General features: G+C 45.9%; 2 protein-coding genes across 8 annotated transcripts in view; one reads left to right on the forward strand and one right to left on the reverse strand.

Annotated features, from left to right (window-relative positions):
- Positions 1-9,705, forward strand: part of PDZD7 (PDZ domain containing 7) — a 34,966-nt gene extending 25,261 nt beyond the window's left edge. Inside the window, exons 12-15 of one of the 2 annotated variants that reach the window (XM_020790795.3) lie at positions 351-422; positions 1,243-1,860; positions 2,987-3,087; positions 7,772-9,705. In XM_020790795.3, the coding sequence (XP_020646454.3) occupies positions 351-422; positions 1,243-1,860; positions 2,987-3,087; positions 7,772-7,918 (938 nt within the window). In that variant the 3' untranslated portion in view covers positions 7,919-9,705. Of the gene's footprint in view, positions 1-350; positions 423-1,242; positions 1,861-2,986; positions 3,890-7,771 lie in introns of those variants that run through there. The other variant, XM_078389449.1, reaches the window with a different exon arrangement.
- The window catches only part of LZTS2 (leucine zipper tumor suppressor 2), a 79,773-nt gene continuing 73,999 nt past the window's right edge, over positions 9,332-15,105 (reverse strand). For all 6 annotated transcript variants that reach the window (XM_020790800.3, XM_020790799.3, XM_072995643.2 and 3 more), the window contains 2 exons: positions 14,721-14,990; positions 9,332-13,882 (listed from right to left, as the gene is read on the reverse strand). In XM_020790800.3, the coding sequence (XP_020646459.3) occupies positions 13,214-13,882; positions 14,721-14,990 (939 nt within the window). In that variant the 3' untranslated portion in view covers positions 9,332-13,213. The remainder of the gene's footprint in view (positions 13,883-14,720; positions 14,991-15,105) is intronic.

A 15,105-nucleotide genomic window follows, 5' to 3' on the forward strand; every position in this document is an offset into this window, starting at 1 on the left:
ACTAGACATGATTAATTGTGAGAACAAGTGTAAGGATTTCATTCAGTATTGTCTTGATCTAGAAGGCCTGGGAAATGGAAGTATAGAAACGCAAGGTGGCTTCTGTGGGGATAGGATTTCAGCAGGGAAGGAGGCATATGGTGATCATGTCGCCTTGCCTCTCAGGAACTGTTTTTTGCTCAAGAAATGAAGCAAAGCTTGGATACGTTTTGTGAGGTGCTGTCCAGAAATAACAATTGTAAGACCTACAATTGAACACTGAAAGGAAAAGGTTGTTGTAGGACTGCCGCAAATCAGTGCATAAATGACAATGTAGGATAGATACCACTTACTGTTCCCCTTGTTCACAGTGAGGTCACCTGCTCTCCGCCCAGCACAGCATGACACACCTCCAAAGAGACATCTTATCACCCCCGTGCCTGGTGAGTCATTGTATCTGAATGGGATTTACCACCGCCACACTTTAATCTAGCAAGCTCTGCCTTTTTTAAAAAAATTGAAACATTTTTAGCATTTTGGGGCAGATGTCACAGAAGACTTTGAATTTCTGTTCTGAGGTTAGTTATACTGATTCTGGAATACTTTGCTGAGCAAACCTGTTCAGGACTAAAGGAGAAAGGTAGACCTGTGTAAGTCTAGTACTTCCAGGTGAAAGAACTGTGTTGGTAGGACAGTATTGTAGAGCAGTGGTCTCCAACCTTGGGCCTCCAGATGTTCTTGGACTACAACTCCCAGAAGCCTACACCACCACCTCTGCTGGCCAGGAATTCTGGGAGTTGAAGTCCAAGAACATCCGGAGGCCCAAGGTTGAGGACCACTGCTGTATAAGATCTCTGCTTAACGTCCTGGAAAGCCACCATTCTTGAAGGGAGTCATGCTGAGTAGAGGACCACTGGGCTGACTTGCAGGAAGTGGCTCCTCCTGATATTAGAGACCAAGAACAGCACAGACTACTAATGACTGGTGGCCAGTGGAGAAGGATGTATGGGCAGAATGAATAAACATACCCACACATGCCATAGCCATATTAGCTGTAGGATTCTGGCAGCTGTAACCCAAAAAAATAACTATTCCAATCTCTGCAAAACCTTACATGTTCAGCCATTACTTCAAGTTAAGGGTACAAACATTTTGGGCATATTTTTAATGGTTAGTTTCCCCCACTTCTGAGGAGAGCTAGGACAGGTCTGGGGAGAAGAGGGTAGGATGATAACCCTCAAATCCTGTGGACTTTGGTTACAGATTTTAGAGGCAGCTTCCTTCTCAAGCCGGTGACCAATGAGAAGGGGGAGCAAGAGGAGGCAGAGACGGCGCTGAAGGATGGGATGAAAGGGCTGCAGGTCTCTGCCAGCCCCAGGCGGACTCACCCCAGAAACTACACTCCTCTCCCTGATGTGCCAGTGGATGCCTACATGACCTCCCCCAGCATCTCCTCCCCAGCTGCTGATGGCAGGGAACCCCGCTGGTTTCTCAGTAAGCCCACAAGAATGTCTGGGAGTTCCCAACATACTGCAGGCACTCTGGAAGCCTCAGGGAAACCAACAAAGCAAGGGGATGGACAATCTGGCAGAGGGAGGCCACGTACACCCAAGTCAACCCACAGCAAAGCCACTGCATGGAGTCCGGATGGAGAAGCCCACACAGCCAAGAATACCTTGTACTCTGTCATCAATAGGCCTCGCAGGGCTAGGCCCCAGCTCTCCCAGCTCTTCCAGGAGGTCCCAGGGACTAGCAGGACTGCACAAGGAGAGACAGGGGATGGAGTCTTGGATGGTCTGCTCCCCAATGGTCCCAGTGATGTGAAGAAAGAGGAATATGAGCTGTTGACTGTCAGTCTGCCTAAGAATAAACAGTCTTTAGGTAAGTACAGGTTGCAACAGGACTTTGACCCGAGTAGGAATATGCATGCACTGAAAATTGGAGGGAGGGCCTCTCCTTATATTATTAAGACTGGGGTGGGTGAGTATGCAGTATGTGGTATCATATTGCTTTGAATGTGTTTTGGTGTTGATTATGATTTTTGTATGGTATTTGTTTGATCCTTTTAAATTATTTGTATACATACTGTGAGCTTTTATACTGTGTTTTATTAATGTAAACTGCCTTGGGTCCTTTTAAGGAGAAAAGTGAGGTAAACATATTTTAAATAATTAAACGAGGAGAGAAGCAGAAGGCAGCTTTCTGTGATGCAGCACCCAGTTATGGAAGGCCTTTCCCTTGGAGATCTAACTTTCTGCTGATATTGTTCTTATTTAGGTGGCAACTAAAAGCCTGGTTATTTACGCTAGTATCTGAGATCTGTTGAAGTCAGTCAAGGCTTGCTTTCTGATCTGTTGGTTTGCAAGTTTTATTCTGTTTAAGTTGTTCCAAATTATTTTAATTGTTTAACATTATTTAAATGGTTTCAGATTGTTTAAAGTGACCTCACTAATTGTACTGTGCCTTGAGACCAGCAGATATAAGATGGGTTAGAAACTTTTTAATATACAGTAAATAAAAACATATTTGTGAATGACATCAAATATCTTGAAAATGGAGACAATGACAATGATTACACCGGCTTCACTATTTTTCCTACTGGTTTGCAAGCAGTCACAATAAGAATGGAGGCCAAATTATTTTGCTCAGCATTTTAGTATGAAATAACTAATCCATGCTTCATAGACTAACAGGCAAAATGAAATACACTTGCCCTTTTATCTTTAGATTCTCCAATCCTTATCATCCCAATATGTGCAAATTAACAAATTAATGTAAAAAGGTATATATTAGAAAGTACCTACAAATATATATTTATCAAAAAAGCATACATAATTGCATATAAATGCTTTCCCATTCGTTACAAAATGCTGATGCAGAAATTGGAAAGGATAAAACATGCACCTAAAAAGAGTGCCAAGTGTGGTTTGTGTGTGTGTTTTTAGCCTTATGTAAGTGAAAGCAAAGCCAATAGATTTGTCCATCACAGTACCATTTTGTTTTCCAGGGATCAGTATTTCAGGTGGAATAGAATCCAAACTGCAGCCAATGGTGAAGATTGAGAAGATCTTTCCGGGGGGAGCAGCATCTCTAAGTGGAAAGCTGGAGGTAGTTGCAGCAGCACAGAGGGGAAGCAGGACAATGTTCACCAGTAACTGCCCCATACTGTTAGTGAAGATGCGAAATCAGGGTTTCTCCATGAGACTGAAATACACACACACACACACACACACACACACACACACACACACACATTCTTTCTATGTTGATGCCCCTTTCCTTTCTGAGTGCACACAATAGCAGAGGGTAGGGAAAGCTTGTGAAATTCAGGGCAGCTGCAGTTGCTGAGCCTTTCCTTTTTCCCTCCCCCTCTTCTATCCCACCCACCCCCTCCTTCCAAGCTCTGCAAAACACATACACACAAGGGGAGTTGGGTGAGAGAGAAGGAGAAGTGGCTTTTCCAAGCAGCCCAACCAGGCAGTTGCAGAATGGCTCCTTGCATACACATAGAGTCAAAGACTGGGGCACAGCAAGCCAAGCAGCACTCAAGCCATCCGAAGCAGGCAGCCAGGCAAGGAAAAGGATGAGCTGGCTCCCTCCACCTTGGACAGAGCACAAGACTCCTCCCCTACCCAGAGAGGAAATTGGGGGGCGGGAGACGGAGAGACTCCTATGAGACCCAAAGGCAGACAGCGGCTGCTTGAGGGGAGGGGATACAGGGAGAGAACCAACAAAGCCAATAGGAAGAGACCCTGCAAGATCCTGAGTTCAGGAGACATGCTGGTGCTTCAAGCCCTTAGCAGGGTTGCAGGACTACATCAGTGGCTGCCATAGGGGCCAAACCCTCCTCCCCACCCAACATTTTTTCTCCCAGTTCAGCCTTTGAAGGAAAAGACAGTCTGAAATTAAATGGTCCATATTATATTTATATTTTCATTTTTGCATAATAATGCTGTCTCGTTTCTCAATTTGCTTGCAGCTGCCTACAAAGCTTTTGCAGAAGAAAGCAAACAATATTGCACCATTTGCTCTATCCTCTTTCAGAAGGATTTGTGACAGCTAAAGCATAAAGCAATTGCTTCTGAAGGACCATTGGGATTTGCACAGCTGGATCCACACATACGCACACATACACACACTAGAATAGGGCAGCATCCTAAAACCTTTTCCCCATCCTGGCAGGAAAGCAACTTGTCCAAGGTCACACGGGGAGCTTGCATTAGAGCAGACAACAATCCTTCTGCTCTCTCCTAATCCCCTCATTCTTGTTTGGCTTTCCAGAGCCTGCTCCTCCCCTCTCCTCCTGTCAAAACAATCTGGTTCTGTGCACCACTGTTTGAGTGGCCTAATCCTGTACAAGTGTACATAGAAGGGAGCCCTACTTAATTAGTGGGAGCTCCCACTCAGATAACACATGCGCAAGATTCCAGCCCACACTTGAAATTATGCAACAGAACGTTATTGTCCACTAAATCTCCAATTGCATTCCCGTCACCATAACATACAGCCTTCATTGCACTTGTGATTTTACTACACAAATTAAAATTTAATCACATGAAACTGTTGCAATTTGAAGGATATTCCTTTATCTTTACACATATAAGTAAGAGATACTGGTTTTCCTTGGGGAAGAAAAATTGTTTTATTTTGGAGCAAAGAGAATGAAGAGGGAAAGGGAGACTTCAGCTGGTTAAATCTGTGCTCAGGAAAGTACCATGTTAACCCTGCAAGCATATGACGATTTCTCCTTCTACCTAGAGGACAGGGCTTCACTAGCACAGTCTGAATCTGCTTATTCATTTCAAAACATTTTCCTTCTGCCTGCCAGCCTGCCCATTTATTTGCTCACAATATTAGCCATCCTAAAATGCTGTTAAGTACTATCAAGTCAGTTCTGATGTCCGTGATCCTATGAATTACTTTCTTCTAAAAGGGCCTGGCATTAACAGCCCTGCTCAAGTCTTGCAAACTTTATTGGGTCAACCCATATCATGCTCCATCTTCCTCTTTTCTTGCTGCCTTTACCTTTTCCTAGCACTATTGTCCTTTCCATTACCGTGGTGCCTCGCTTGAGCGCACCGTATAACGACGAAATCGCATAGCGATCCTTTTTTTGGATCGCTAATGCGATCGCTCAACGTTTTTTTAACAGGGCAAAATTCGCTTTGCGAAGACCGGTAAGCATTTCACTTACCGATCTTCGCAAAACGAAGCCCGACGATCAGCTGTTTGGCAGCCAAAATGGGCGCCGGAAGCCCGGAAATGGCCCAAAATGGACGCGGGCTATGCGAGGCACCACTGTATTAAATGGAGACCCAGAGTATTTGGGGCAATTTTTGAGAAGACAAAATACAGTGGTGCCTCCAGATTAACCTTCGCTGTGCTGAAGCATTGTTGAACGGGGCAGGGAATTCCATTGGAACGCATTAAACATGGTTTAATGCGTTCCAAATGGGCCGAATACTCACTGCTCAGCGATGCTTCTTAATGGCCGGCAGCCATTTTCGCGCCCTCCCCTCGCTTAACGAGGGCACGAAAACGCTGTGCGCGTCCATTTTGGGCCATTTCCGGGCTTCCGGCGGCCATTTTGGCCACTGAACAGCTGATCGTCAGGCTTCATTTTGCGAAGATCGGTAAGCGAAACGCTTACCGGTCTTCGCAAAGCGAATTTTGCCCTGTTAAAAAAAGTTGAGCGATCGCATTAGCAATCCAAAAAAACGGATCGCTATGCGATTTCGTCGTTATATGGTGTGCTCGTTAAGCGAGGCACCACTGTATTTAGAAGCTCAATTGTAGTTGTGTTTTAAAGGATGGGTAAGGAAAGTGTGCCCTTCAAATACTGTTGAACTCTGGCTCCCATCAGTCCTCAACCTTGTCTCTGCTCGCCAGGGCATCTGGGTATTGGACACTTTGTACACTTTGCCCATCCCTTTTTTAGAAAGGAAAGTAACCTTTTCTTCCATTTTGGAATATGAGTGGTAGCAATGCCAGATGGAATGATTATTGCACTTTTGAGCAACTCTACATGCAGGCAGAAATTAATGCAACTCTACAATACACAGCTATTTGGTTTGCTACTTCTCATACTACGTTGTGAGAAAGGGGGGTCACTAGACTAGCATGAGGACATGGTGCAGGATTACTCACACTGATCATCACACTTACAAATCAGCAATCAGAATGTTCTACACAATCACAGAGACACAAAAAGCAAGCTAACACAGCAGGCGCCAAGTCAGGAATCCTTTCTCCTTTCCTTTCTGAATGGGATAAGCACAGCTGCATCATTTCTGCCACTATGGAAATGTCACATCGCCCATTTGACACCAGACAAGCCTCCCTCTGTAGTGCTACTCTTTTAAAATGATTGCACATACTCCCATCACAAACACACATACACATACAACCAATCTTATTGTGCTATAATGAGGCCATACAGAGAGAGAGAGAGAGAGAGAGAGAGATCATGCCATTCAGGATCCCCCATGGCTTGGGGCACTGTGCAGCATTTCACAAAGGCTCTGTAATGAGGCTGGGCATTGACAAAGAGCCATTGTAGGCCTTGGCCAGCCTGCCTGCTCACCATGCAACTTTTCATCTGTCCCCAGGAGCAGCTGTAATTAGATTTCCCCTTTGGTGGCCTCTTCCTGTAGGAGGCTGCATGGGCCCATTTTGCCAGGTGGCTCAATTTAAAAAAAACAACAACCCCACATAATTGTCCCATGTTGGAGTGGCTGAAAGAAATGAGACAGGGATGGTTCAAGCTACAGGTGAGGGAAAACCTCTCCTCTCACATCAGCAAAGAAAGGCCTGGCCTAAAGGCTACTCCATGCCCAGTAGCTATGACAAAGGGAAAGGATGGATCAGGGGAAAAATGGAGATGGGAAATATTTTAATGCTTGGGCTTTTTACTACAATTCCCCGAATCCCAGCTGGATGAGGAACTCTAGGAGATGGAGCCCAAAAACCAAATATTTCCCATGCCTGTTCTTGCCATCTCCTTCATGTCAGAACCTGGAACATCATTTGCTAAAAGTAATTTGTTACTTGCTATCTCTTGGTTCACCAGTATTCCATTAGCATTATTTTAGAAACATGTTTTAGCTATTTTGCTTTTCTAAAAGAAAGAAAAATTCACCCATTGGCCCTAAGGAATACAGTAGGAATAAACCTTATGTTTTACACCCCCACCCCCAAAACCAGTTGTTGGTACATTGTTTGGGGTTTTGTTTTGTTTTAAATCTTGATGTGATCTCTTTATGCCCAAATATACACAACTCATTACTTACAAGTTCCATACTCTCTCCCCCTCATTTGGCTTTTGCTTTACTCTGGTTTAAAACCAGTTAGAAGTTCGGTGTCTTTTGTGCTCATGAAAGATGCCTCTGCTTGATTTTTAAGGATCCACCTACACACCACAGCTGACCCCTGCCTTCACACTCACAGCTGTATAGTATTTTCAAGAGGCCAAAAGGGCTGTTGAGAGGGAGAAGCCTGCTTCCATAGGTCAGCTGTATATCTAGATGCAAACTACTGTGCATAGCAATTCTATGACTGGAAAATACTCACATGGAGAATGGGCCTAAGCTGAGCAACGGCCACGGCTCGTATGGAACAAAGGAGTCCATTGCCAGCCACTGGAAAACGTTAAGAGCTATAAGCATCTACCAAGGGGCTAATATCATTTGAGGAAAATATACTATGACAGTGTAAAATTGCTTGTTGTCAGTATTGTACACTTGGTATACCTGGCTACAGCTTCCTAACTCATAATTTTCTTGGTCTCTGCTAGGCTGGCTATGAGCTAGTTGCTGTGGAGGGAGAAAGCCTACAGAATGTAACACACCAGCGAGCCGTGGACATAATCCGCCAGGCCTACCGCAACAAAGCCAAGGAGCCCATGGAAATTGTGGTGAAAGTGCCGAAGAAAACCAAGTAAATGCTGCAGATGAAGCAACCTGGCCTGAAGAACATGACCTGCTGAGACATGAGAAGAAGCTCCAGGGGGTCAGCAAAGGGCCCACTTACTATGCCTACTTATCACTCAGAAAGGTAGTAGTGTACCATGAAGCAAACCGCTGGCTAGGTTGATAAAATGACAGCCACCCAGCAAGCTGGGGGCTCCGTGGAGGAAGTTGCAGCTTCCCAGTTTTAGGAAGGTATGTTTGAGGCAGCCATGAGAAAGTGCAGGCCAATGTGCCGTAGCCCAAGTATCACGTGTTGTCTTCAGAAAGCACAACAGATATGAATGAAAAGCTAGCTGTACATGGTCAGCTGTTACCAAGACCAGCTGTTTCACAACAGACTGCCAAGGTGAGCATGTCCGTAAACACAGCAGAGAGAAAAACATTGTTCTTGACATGTTGTTCTTGAAATGACTCTCCTATTAATGGAAGTTTTGGTAGTAACAAGGTCACCTCCAACTGTAAGGAGCCAGAAGGAAAGGGTAGCTCAGAGGTATCAGTACATAGAACTGGCACGTGGCCAGGTTTAAACTAGCCTGATCACTTTTTTGACATATGATTAACTCAGGTTCTGTGGCAGGCACCAGCACGTTTTTAAAAGTTTAAAGCACAAAACGAGAAGTGGCATGGTTTCAGACTCAAAGATACACATCTGCAAATGGGTCTCTTTCCAAGAGACAATAATCCAAAGTCTCAGAAGATCATAAATGCAGGAAACTGGGCTTAATATTTTCACAACACTTTCTTTGACTGAAACTCTTGAATGATAAATCCAGTCCATGACGAACAAACTGGCAGCAATCCTGGAAGTGACATACAGAAAAACAAAGCAGGCTTTTTCCATCCAGCCTCAGGAGCCACTTCACTATGTTCATGATGATACAAGTCATGAGGGAGCATAGCTAGAACAGAAGGACGGGCCTGCAATGTGGTCTTCTCTGAACTCAAGCTGATGATGGATCTGTTACCTGGCACCACCAGTGTGTTAGTAATTGCTTCCAAGCATGTGTCAGCTCTCACTTAAAAAGAGAAGCTCTGCTTAAGGAAAGAAACCATTCTGTCTTGAACTGCAGCAGTTTTGGACCAGAAGTCATCCATTTCCTAAAGGGCAATTCAATATCTTCACCTCCGAAACCATTCATAGGCATTGTACAAGATGCTACCTGTGGGTGAAGGAGGCAGCATGGATATAAGATGCATCTGGACACTTTTCATACAGCATTGAGAAGTGGGGGTGGGGTGGCGTTTAAATGCAAAGGGTCCTTCATTGTGGAGCAGGCACTGAGCCTCCCTGCCTCTCATCATCCACCATCAATTCCACCTCTCTTCCACTCTCTGCTGTCCCCACCCGTCAAACCTCCATGTGGCTTTTCTTAAAAACACAGACGTGTCTTCATGTTTTTTTTTATTCACACTTTTCTTTTAGTCTGTACAAGAAATTTACACAGCTTGGAAAATATATCATTTCAGAAATAAAAGTAAAAAAGAAAATAAAATAAAAACACAAAGCAGTGCTAAGGGAGAGAAGGGTAAAGAAAGAGGGGCTGGTTAGCAACAGTCAAGAAAATGACATGCACCAAGTTTTCCTTTGGTTTAGTGATGTACGTCCCTCATCCCACCCATCCCATCCACTCCCACAGCCAGGAGCAGTATGGCAACTAAGAATGATTACAGGTGGGTGGACAATCCTTCTTTTCTTGGGACACAGAATCTCAAAAGTGAGAATGGAAACGATAAACTCCCTGCTGCCAGCTAGACAGTTGGAATGCATCTTGAACCAGAATATCAAATCCAAACTTTTTTTGCATGCTGAAAAATAGGAGAAACTGATGCTAAGGTTAGTCGAGACTGGTAAGTGATGCCGATTCTAGCAACGGAGCAGTCATTCCCCGAGTGGCCTAAACAGGATGTCAGAGTGTATTGGACTTCGGCTACAACTTGAGATGTTTCCTTGTTCTGAGCTTACACAGCCAGGGGGAATGGGCATCTACCCTCGTGGCACAGTGGGTGCATCATGTTGTAACTATACATTGGGAAATGGGTGGTGGTGCACAGTAAGATCGCATGGACAACAAAGCTAAGACTGCTGAGTGAGTAAGTTTATCTTGCATTAGCTGGATTAAAAACTCAATTCTGCAGCCCCATAGTTTATCCATTTGTGACTCAGGGCAACTCTGCCCTTAGCCTTTTGGCAACCACAGGAATATGCATGCACTCTCCTCATTTAAAGCCCAGATAGAATAGAATTGTAGCAGTTTGATACTGCTTAATGACTCCATCCTATAAAATTGTGGGATTTGTAGTTTGGTGAGGCAATTTAGAAATTTCTGCTAGAGATGGAAGAGATGCATAAGGGCTTTCAGAATTCTAAATACCTCAATAAGCTGCAAATCTCAGGATTCCATAGGACGGAGCTGTGACAAATCATGTAGTAGCAAAACAGCTGTATTGTGCAGGCTGAACAGAAGGGCCACATCTCTTCAAAAGATAATGCTTTCCTCCTTTGAAGGGAGATGGCTGGTTATCCAGCCAATAAGGTTTCTCTGGAGCTGGCTATTCTGCTCTCCAGAAAACTACTACTAGAAAGACCTTTGGCTTGCTCACCTTTTCTCTCCTTAGGCACAGACTGTGCAGCAGAAAGAGGAATACTGGCATGGATGCTCTTATTTGAGATACATCAGCTCTGACATGCATCAGGAAGCTAATGGGCACCATAGGCCATCATCATTCCCACAGCAAGAGAGAAGGCAGAACAGAAAAATTACCTTTTTGGACTACAGTTCTCAGTCAGCATGTCTGCTGAACTCTGAGAGGAGGGCAAAGATTAGCACCATTCTCCTGCCCTTTGGAGAGGAGCCTTCTGGATAGGAGCCCATCTGCAGAGCGCTTTAATGGCCACTTGAAGGTGAGGGAAGGAGATGAGTCATTGGACTGAACCAGGAACCTCCTGGGTTTTTCTCACTTCTGAAATGAGACGTAAAGCCTCCTCAGAAATGGCCTGCTTTTAAGCAGGTAGGGTTATGGCGAGTGCACGGGATGAGAGGACTCTGGTGTTAAACTATCTCTGAGCCAATAACACACAGGCAAAGGTATACAGTGAGGCATGGTGACCTCTAAAGCTGGATTGAAAAGAAGGAGATGCTATTCAAAAGCATGACGTTTCAAACTAAATCTAATCTGGCAAGGAATTTATTGGAGGGAATGGGGGGAAAGTGCCTGGAGAATGAGGATTCCTAGAGTTAATGAACAAAAACTATGGGAGAAGGAAGGCCACACCCCCACTTGGCAGAGGCTTTCACTAGACAGGCCTGAAAGGAATACAATGGGGAGATCAATGGCTGAGGGTGCTGCAAGCAAACCTGAAGTGAGATACACCATGTCACCGGTAGGAGATGGATACCGTTGGGCCAAAAAGCACATCCTGGTGGAGAAACCATCAGACCCAGGCATTAAAGCCAAGGAAAAGGCACTCTCAATTCAGAAGGGTCCCCACCAGGAGTGGTCAAGGCAAGTAAGGAAGGTGCATCCCAGATCCTCTTGTAACAGGGCATCCTCAGGGTAGGGGCAGAGGTGGGGCTGGCCCTCAGACCCCTGCTACTGATTCAGCAATCTCTATAGCAAGGATTGGGTAACCTTTGGACTGCCAAATGTTTCAGCATAAACTCTCTTATGAGCCCCACCAGCCTGGCCAATGGTAAGGGGCTGCAGGCCTTGTGATCCAAAACATCTGGAGAGCCAAAGGTTCCCACCACCTGCCTTAATGAATAGGTAGGTCCTGGCAGTTTCCCAAGGTCAAAGATTCTTCAGACTCTAGGAAAATAAGGGGAATGTGTGGGAAGACCCTATAACAATGACCACTGAGGTATCATGGAAATTAGTGGGGGGCCAGATCCCAAGCACCCCATGTATGCAGAGATGCTATCGAACAGTTGCCACTGGACACAACCTCTTCAGCAGGATGTGTAGGGCCCTTAAAATAAGAATACTTCACAATGATATCCTACAGTCAACACAGATGCCTGGACAGGTTTACTTCTGTAAGACTAGATTGGAAAAAGTTGCTTTAGAGGGTTTAGCATACCACCCCCTCACAACATTTTAGGTGAGACTGAGCCAGGACTGCACATACTCTGTAATTCCACACAAGCACAACAACAAGAAAAAACACCACAGAATTTGGGGACTAGCCGTATCCTGAGAATTAATTTTGGTCTTGTTACTATATATTATTATATCTTGCCCTTTCTTGGCCACAAAAAATAAATGGCTATGCCAAAGGTCAAACATCTCTTCTGTCAGGCATAGTGCAGGGAAGCGCCTGACTATGGGAAACAGTAATATTATTCAAAGTAAGCAAACATATGCCCATTTATTTTTTTCCACAATTTAGTTTTTCTTGGTACCATAGACTAGATATATGTTATTTTAAAAAGATATACTTAATGCAGAGTACACACGGCACAGGACTCTGATAAAGGTCAGAGAAGAGCATCCCAAATCTTTTTTTAAAGCTTCTCCAGACAGCCTATAAACAGGTGGTGCTGATGCCCTCCCACTGTCTAAGTGGATCAGCAGCTAACTGGCTGTAAATGTAGCCAGCTCAACCTAATTTCCACCTAATAGTGGCCGAGAGCCAATCAGGTCACTTTGCAAAGGTAGTGACAGAAAACAGTACTAACACAAGCTCCCCTAAAGGCCAGAGCTTAGGAAAACAAAAAATCCATTTTGGGACTACAACTCCCACAATCTCTCAGCCAATAGAGCCACTGGCTAGGCTGGCTGGGCACCTCTGGAAGCTGTAGTCTAAAGTTTAGACTCTAAACAAGAAACTTTCCAAGCTCTGGCAGAACAAAGCAGCAGCTGCTGCTGCAGACTTTCCAAATAAAGGTTTAGGAGAGGTTGGCTCCTCCTTCCTCTAAGGCAGGTTTGGGAGGCATTGGTGGAAATCCTCAGTAGCTCTTACACCCCCCCCCCAAGAAACAAACTCCACTTCAGGTCCTTATCTAATCTCAATGGCAGTGAAATCTGTTGAGCTGGTGGCACTGGAATCCTCCCCCCTCCCGGGTCTCCAGTCATATTAATGGGAGATGCAAGTGCTACCCGCTGGGATTCATGAGTTTGCTCTACAGTAGGTGGCTCCTTTCATCACCGGTCCAGGGCTCACTCCATTTGCATCCCTTGAAGTCAGAGGGAGTCCTGAGTGCGCATGCACCAGCCACTGTGCCCACAACATCTTTTAAGTGGCAGTGTGGCCCATTCATCGGACATGCTCAGATCTCAGTGGCTGCTATCTCCTCAAAGCAGATGCCTTCCCCACCATGCATCTCATAGTCATCTATGTCCCGGGCCTCGAGTTCAAGGCTGAGGTGGCGCGGCTGGCACTCCAAGTCACGATTGTGCCGGTACATTTGGATATAATTGTGCTGCAGCTGCTTCTGGTAACGGATGACTCTGTCCTTCTCACTCTGCCAGGTGATACGTTCAGCATGGAAGGCCTCCCGCTGCTCTTCACCACGGCGCCGCTCACACAGAAGCTCCGCACGCAGCCTTTCCGCCTGGGCCCGCAAGCCCTGCAGAGTATCGGCCGCCTGGCGCTGGGCTTTTGCCTCATCGCACTCAGCCAGGAGGGGGCAGAAATCCTCACTTGTGCTACGCAGTCCTTCTAACTCACGCTCCAAGCGCCCCACCTTCTCACGCAGCAGCTCTGCTTCACTCTTGCGTCTGGCCAACTCATTGGCACACACTTCTAGCTCCAAGGCCTTAGTACGAGCCACTTCCTGCAAGCTCAGGGCCTGCTCTTCACTGCCTTGCAGCTCAGCCCGGGCTTCCCTCAACTGGGCCCTCAACAGGACCAGCTCATTCCCCCGCTGAACCACCTCTGCCTGGGACTCCTTCAGCTGCTGTTTTAGTAGCGAGATCTCACCGGACTTCTGGCACACCTGACAGGAAAAAAAAACAGATGCATCAGTTGAGTGGGAAGGTGCCAGGGAGGTCCATTTCTAATCTGGCAGCGCTAAGACCCAGATATCTTACAAGACACATGGTATTGCTGTTCACTATTGTCTAGGCCAGGGAAAAGGGGGGGATGCAGGACTGGAGCCAGAGAAATCACAACAGACAAGCGCAAGGTAAAGGTGGACAAGTCTGAAATGGGCATTTAGACGTCCCAAAATCTCAGCAAGATGAGTCCTGATCCCACTGTATACTACACAGATTTATGGGGCACCAAAGAAAGATCGCCCCCTCTTTTAAAAAGACCACAATACCCTTCTAGCCTTACCATCATTCCCCCATAAAACATTCTAACGCACAAGCATGTATTTCAAAGATTTTCAATAAGTTTAGAACAGCCTGGCAGAGATCTGGAAAAATACAGTTCCACCCAATAAACCAGCCTCTCCCTGCCCTGGGATTGAGCCCACCCACACACTACTACATTTTGGGCTACAACTTCCACTAACTTCAACCATCATTCCCAATGGGTGGAGTGATGGGAGACATCATCCAAAACATGGGAAGGGGCAAGTTAGAGAAGACTATTTTAGACTGCCGACCGGTATATCCAGAAAACAGATAGATCATAATGGAGACAGACAAAGTGCTAGAGGCAGATTAAGGTCATGTGTAAGATACACTCACAAATACTCAAAGGGGGAAAAACGCAAAAGGGAAAAGACAAGACGAGTGATAACACCCCAGTCTAACTATGTGACTTTTAAACCTGAGGGAAGGAAGGAGGGGAGTCCACAAGCTGCTGCATTCCTGGGTCAGACTCACCTCCCACTTGGTCTCCTCCAGCCGGGGCCCCAACTCCGTGTGCTCCCGCTCGAAGGAGGCACAGCGCTTCTCCAGAAGCTCACGCTCAGCCAGCAGCTGTGCAAAATCCTCCTGTAGTTTCTTCTTCTCCTGTTGCAGCTGGAAGATCTGGAGTTGCAGCACCTGTTGGCTGCGCTGGGCCTTCTGTGCTGACTGCTGCAGCTTGGCCGTATAGCCCTGTCGCAGCCCTTCCATCTCCTCCTCACAGCGCCGCTGCTTCTCCTCATACACCTGAAGGGAGCAGAAAACAACCTGTTGGGAAACATCTCCCCAGACCTCTGGTCGTTAGTGACCATTATACAGCTGGTTGCAGAGACCCTGTGAGCCGTCTGAGCCCGACACGGGC

Source organism: Pogona vitticeps, chromosome 3 (assembly GCF_051106095.1).
Source record: "Pogona vitticeps strain Pit_001003342236 chromosome 3, PviZW2.1, whole genome shotgun sequence".
In the NCBI taxonomy this organism is placed as follows: domain Eukaryota; kingdom Metazoa; phylum Chordata; class Lepidosauria; order Squamata; family Agamidae; genus Pogona; species Pogona vitticeps.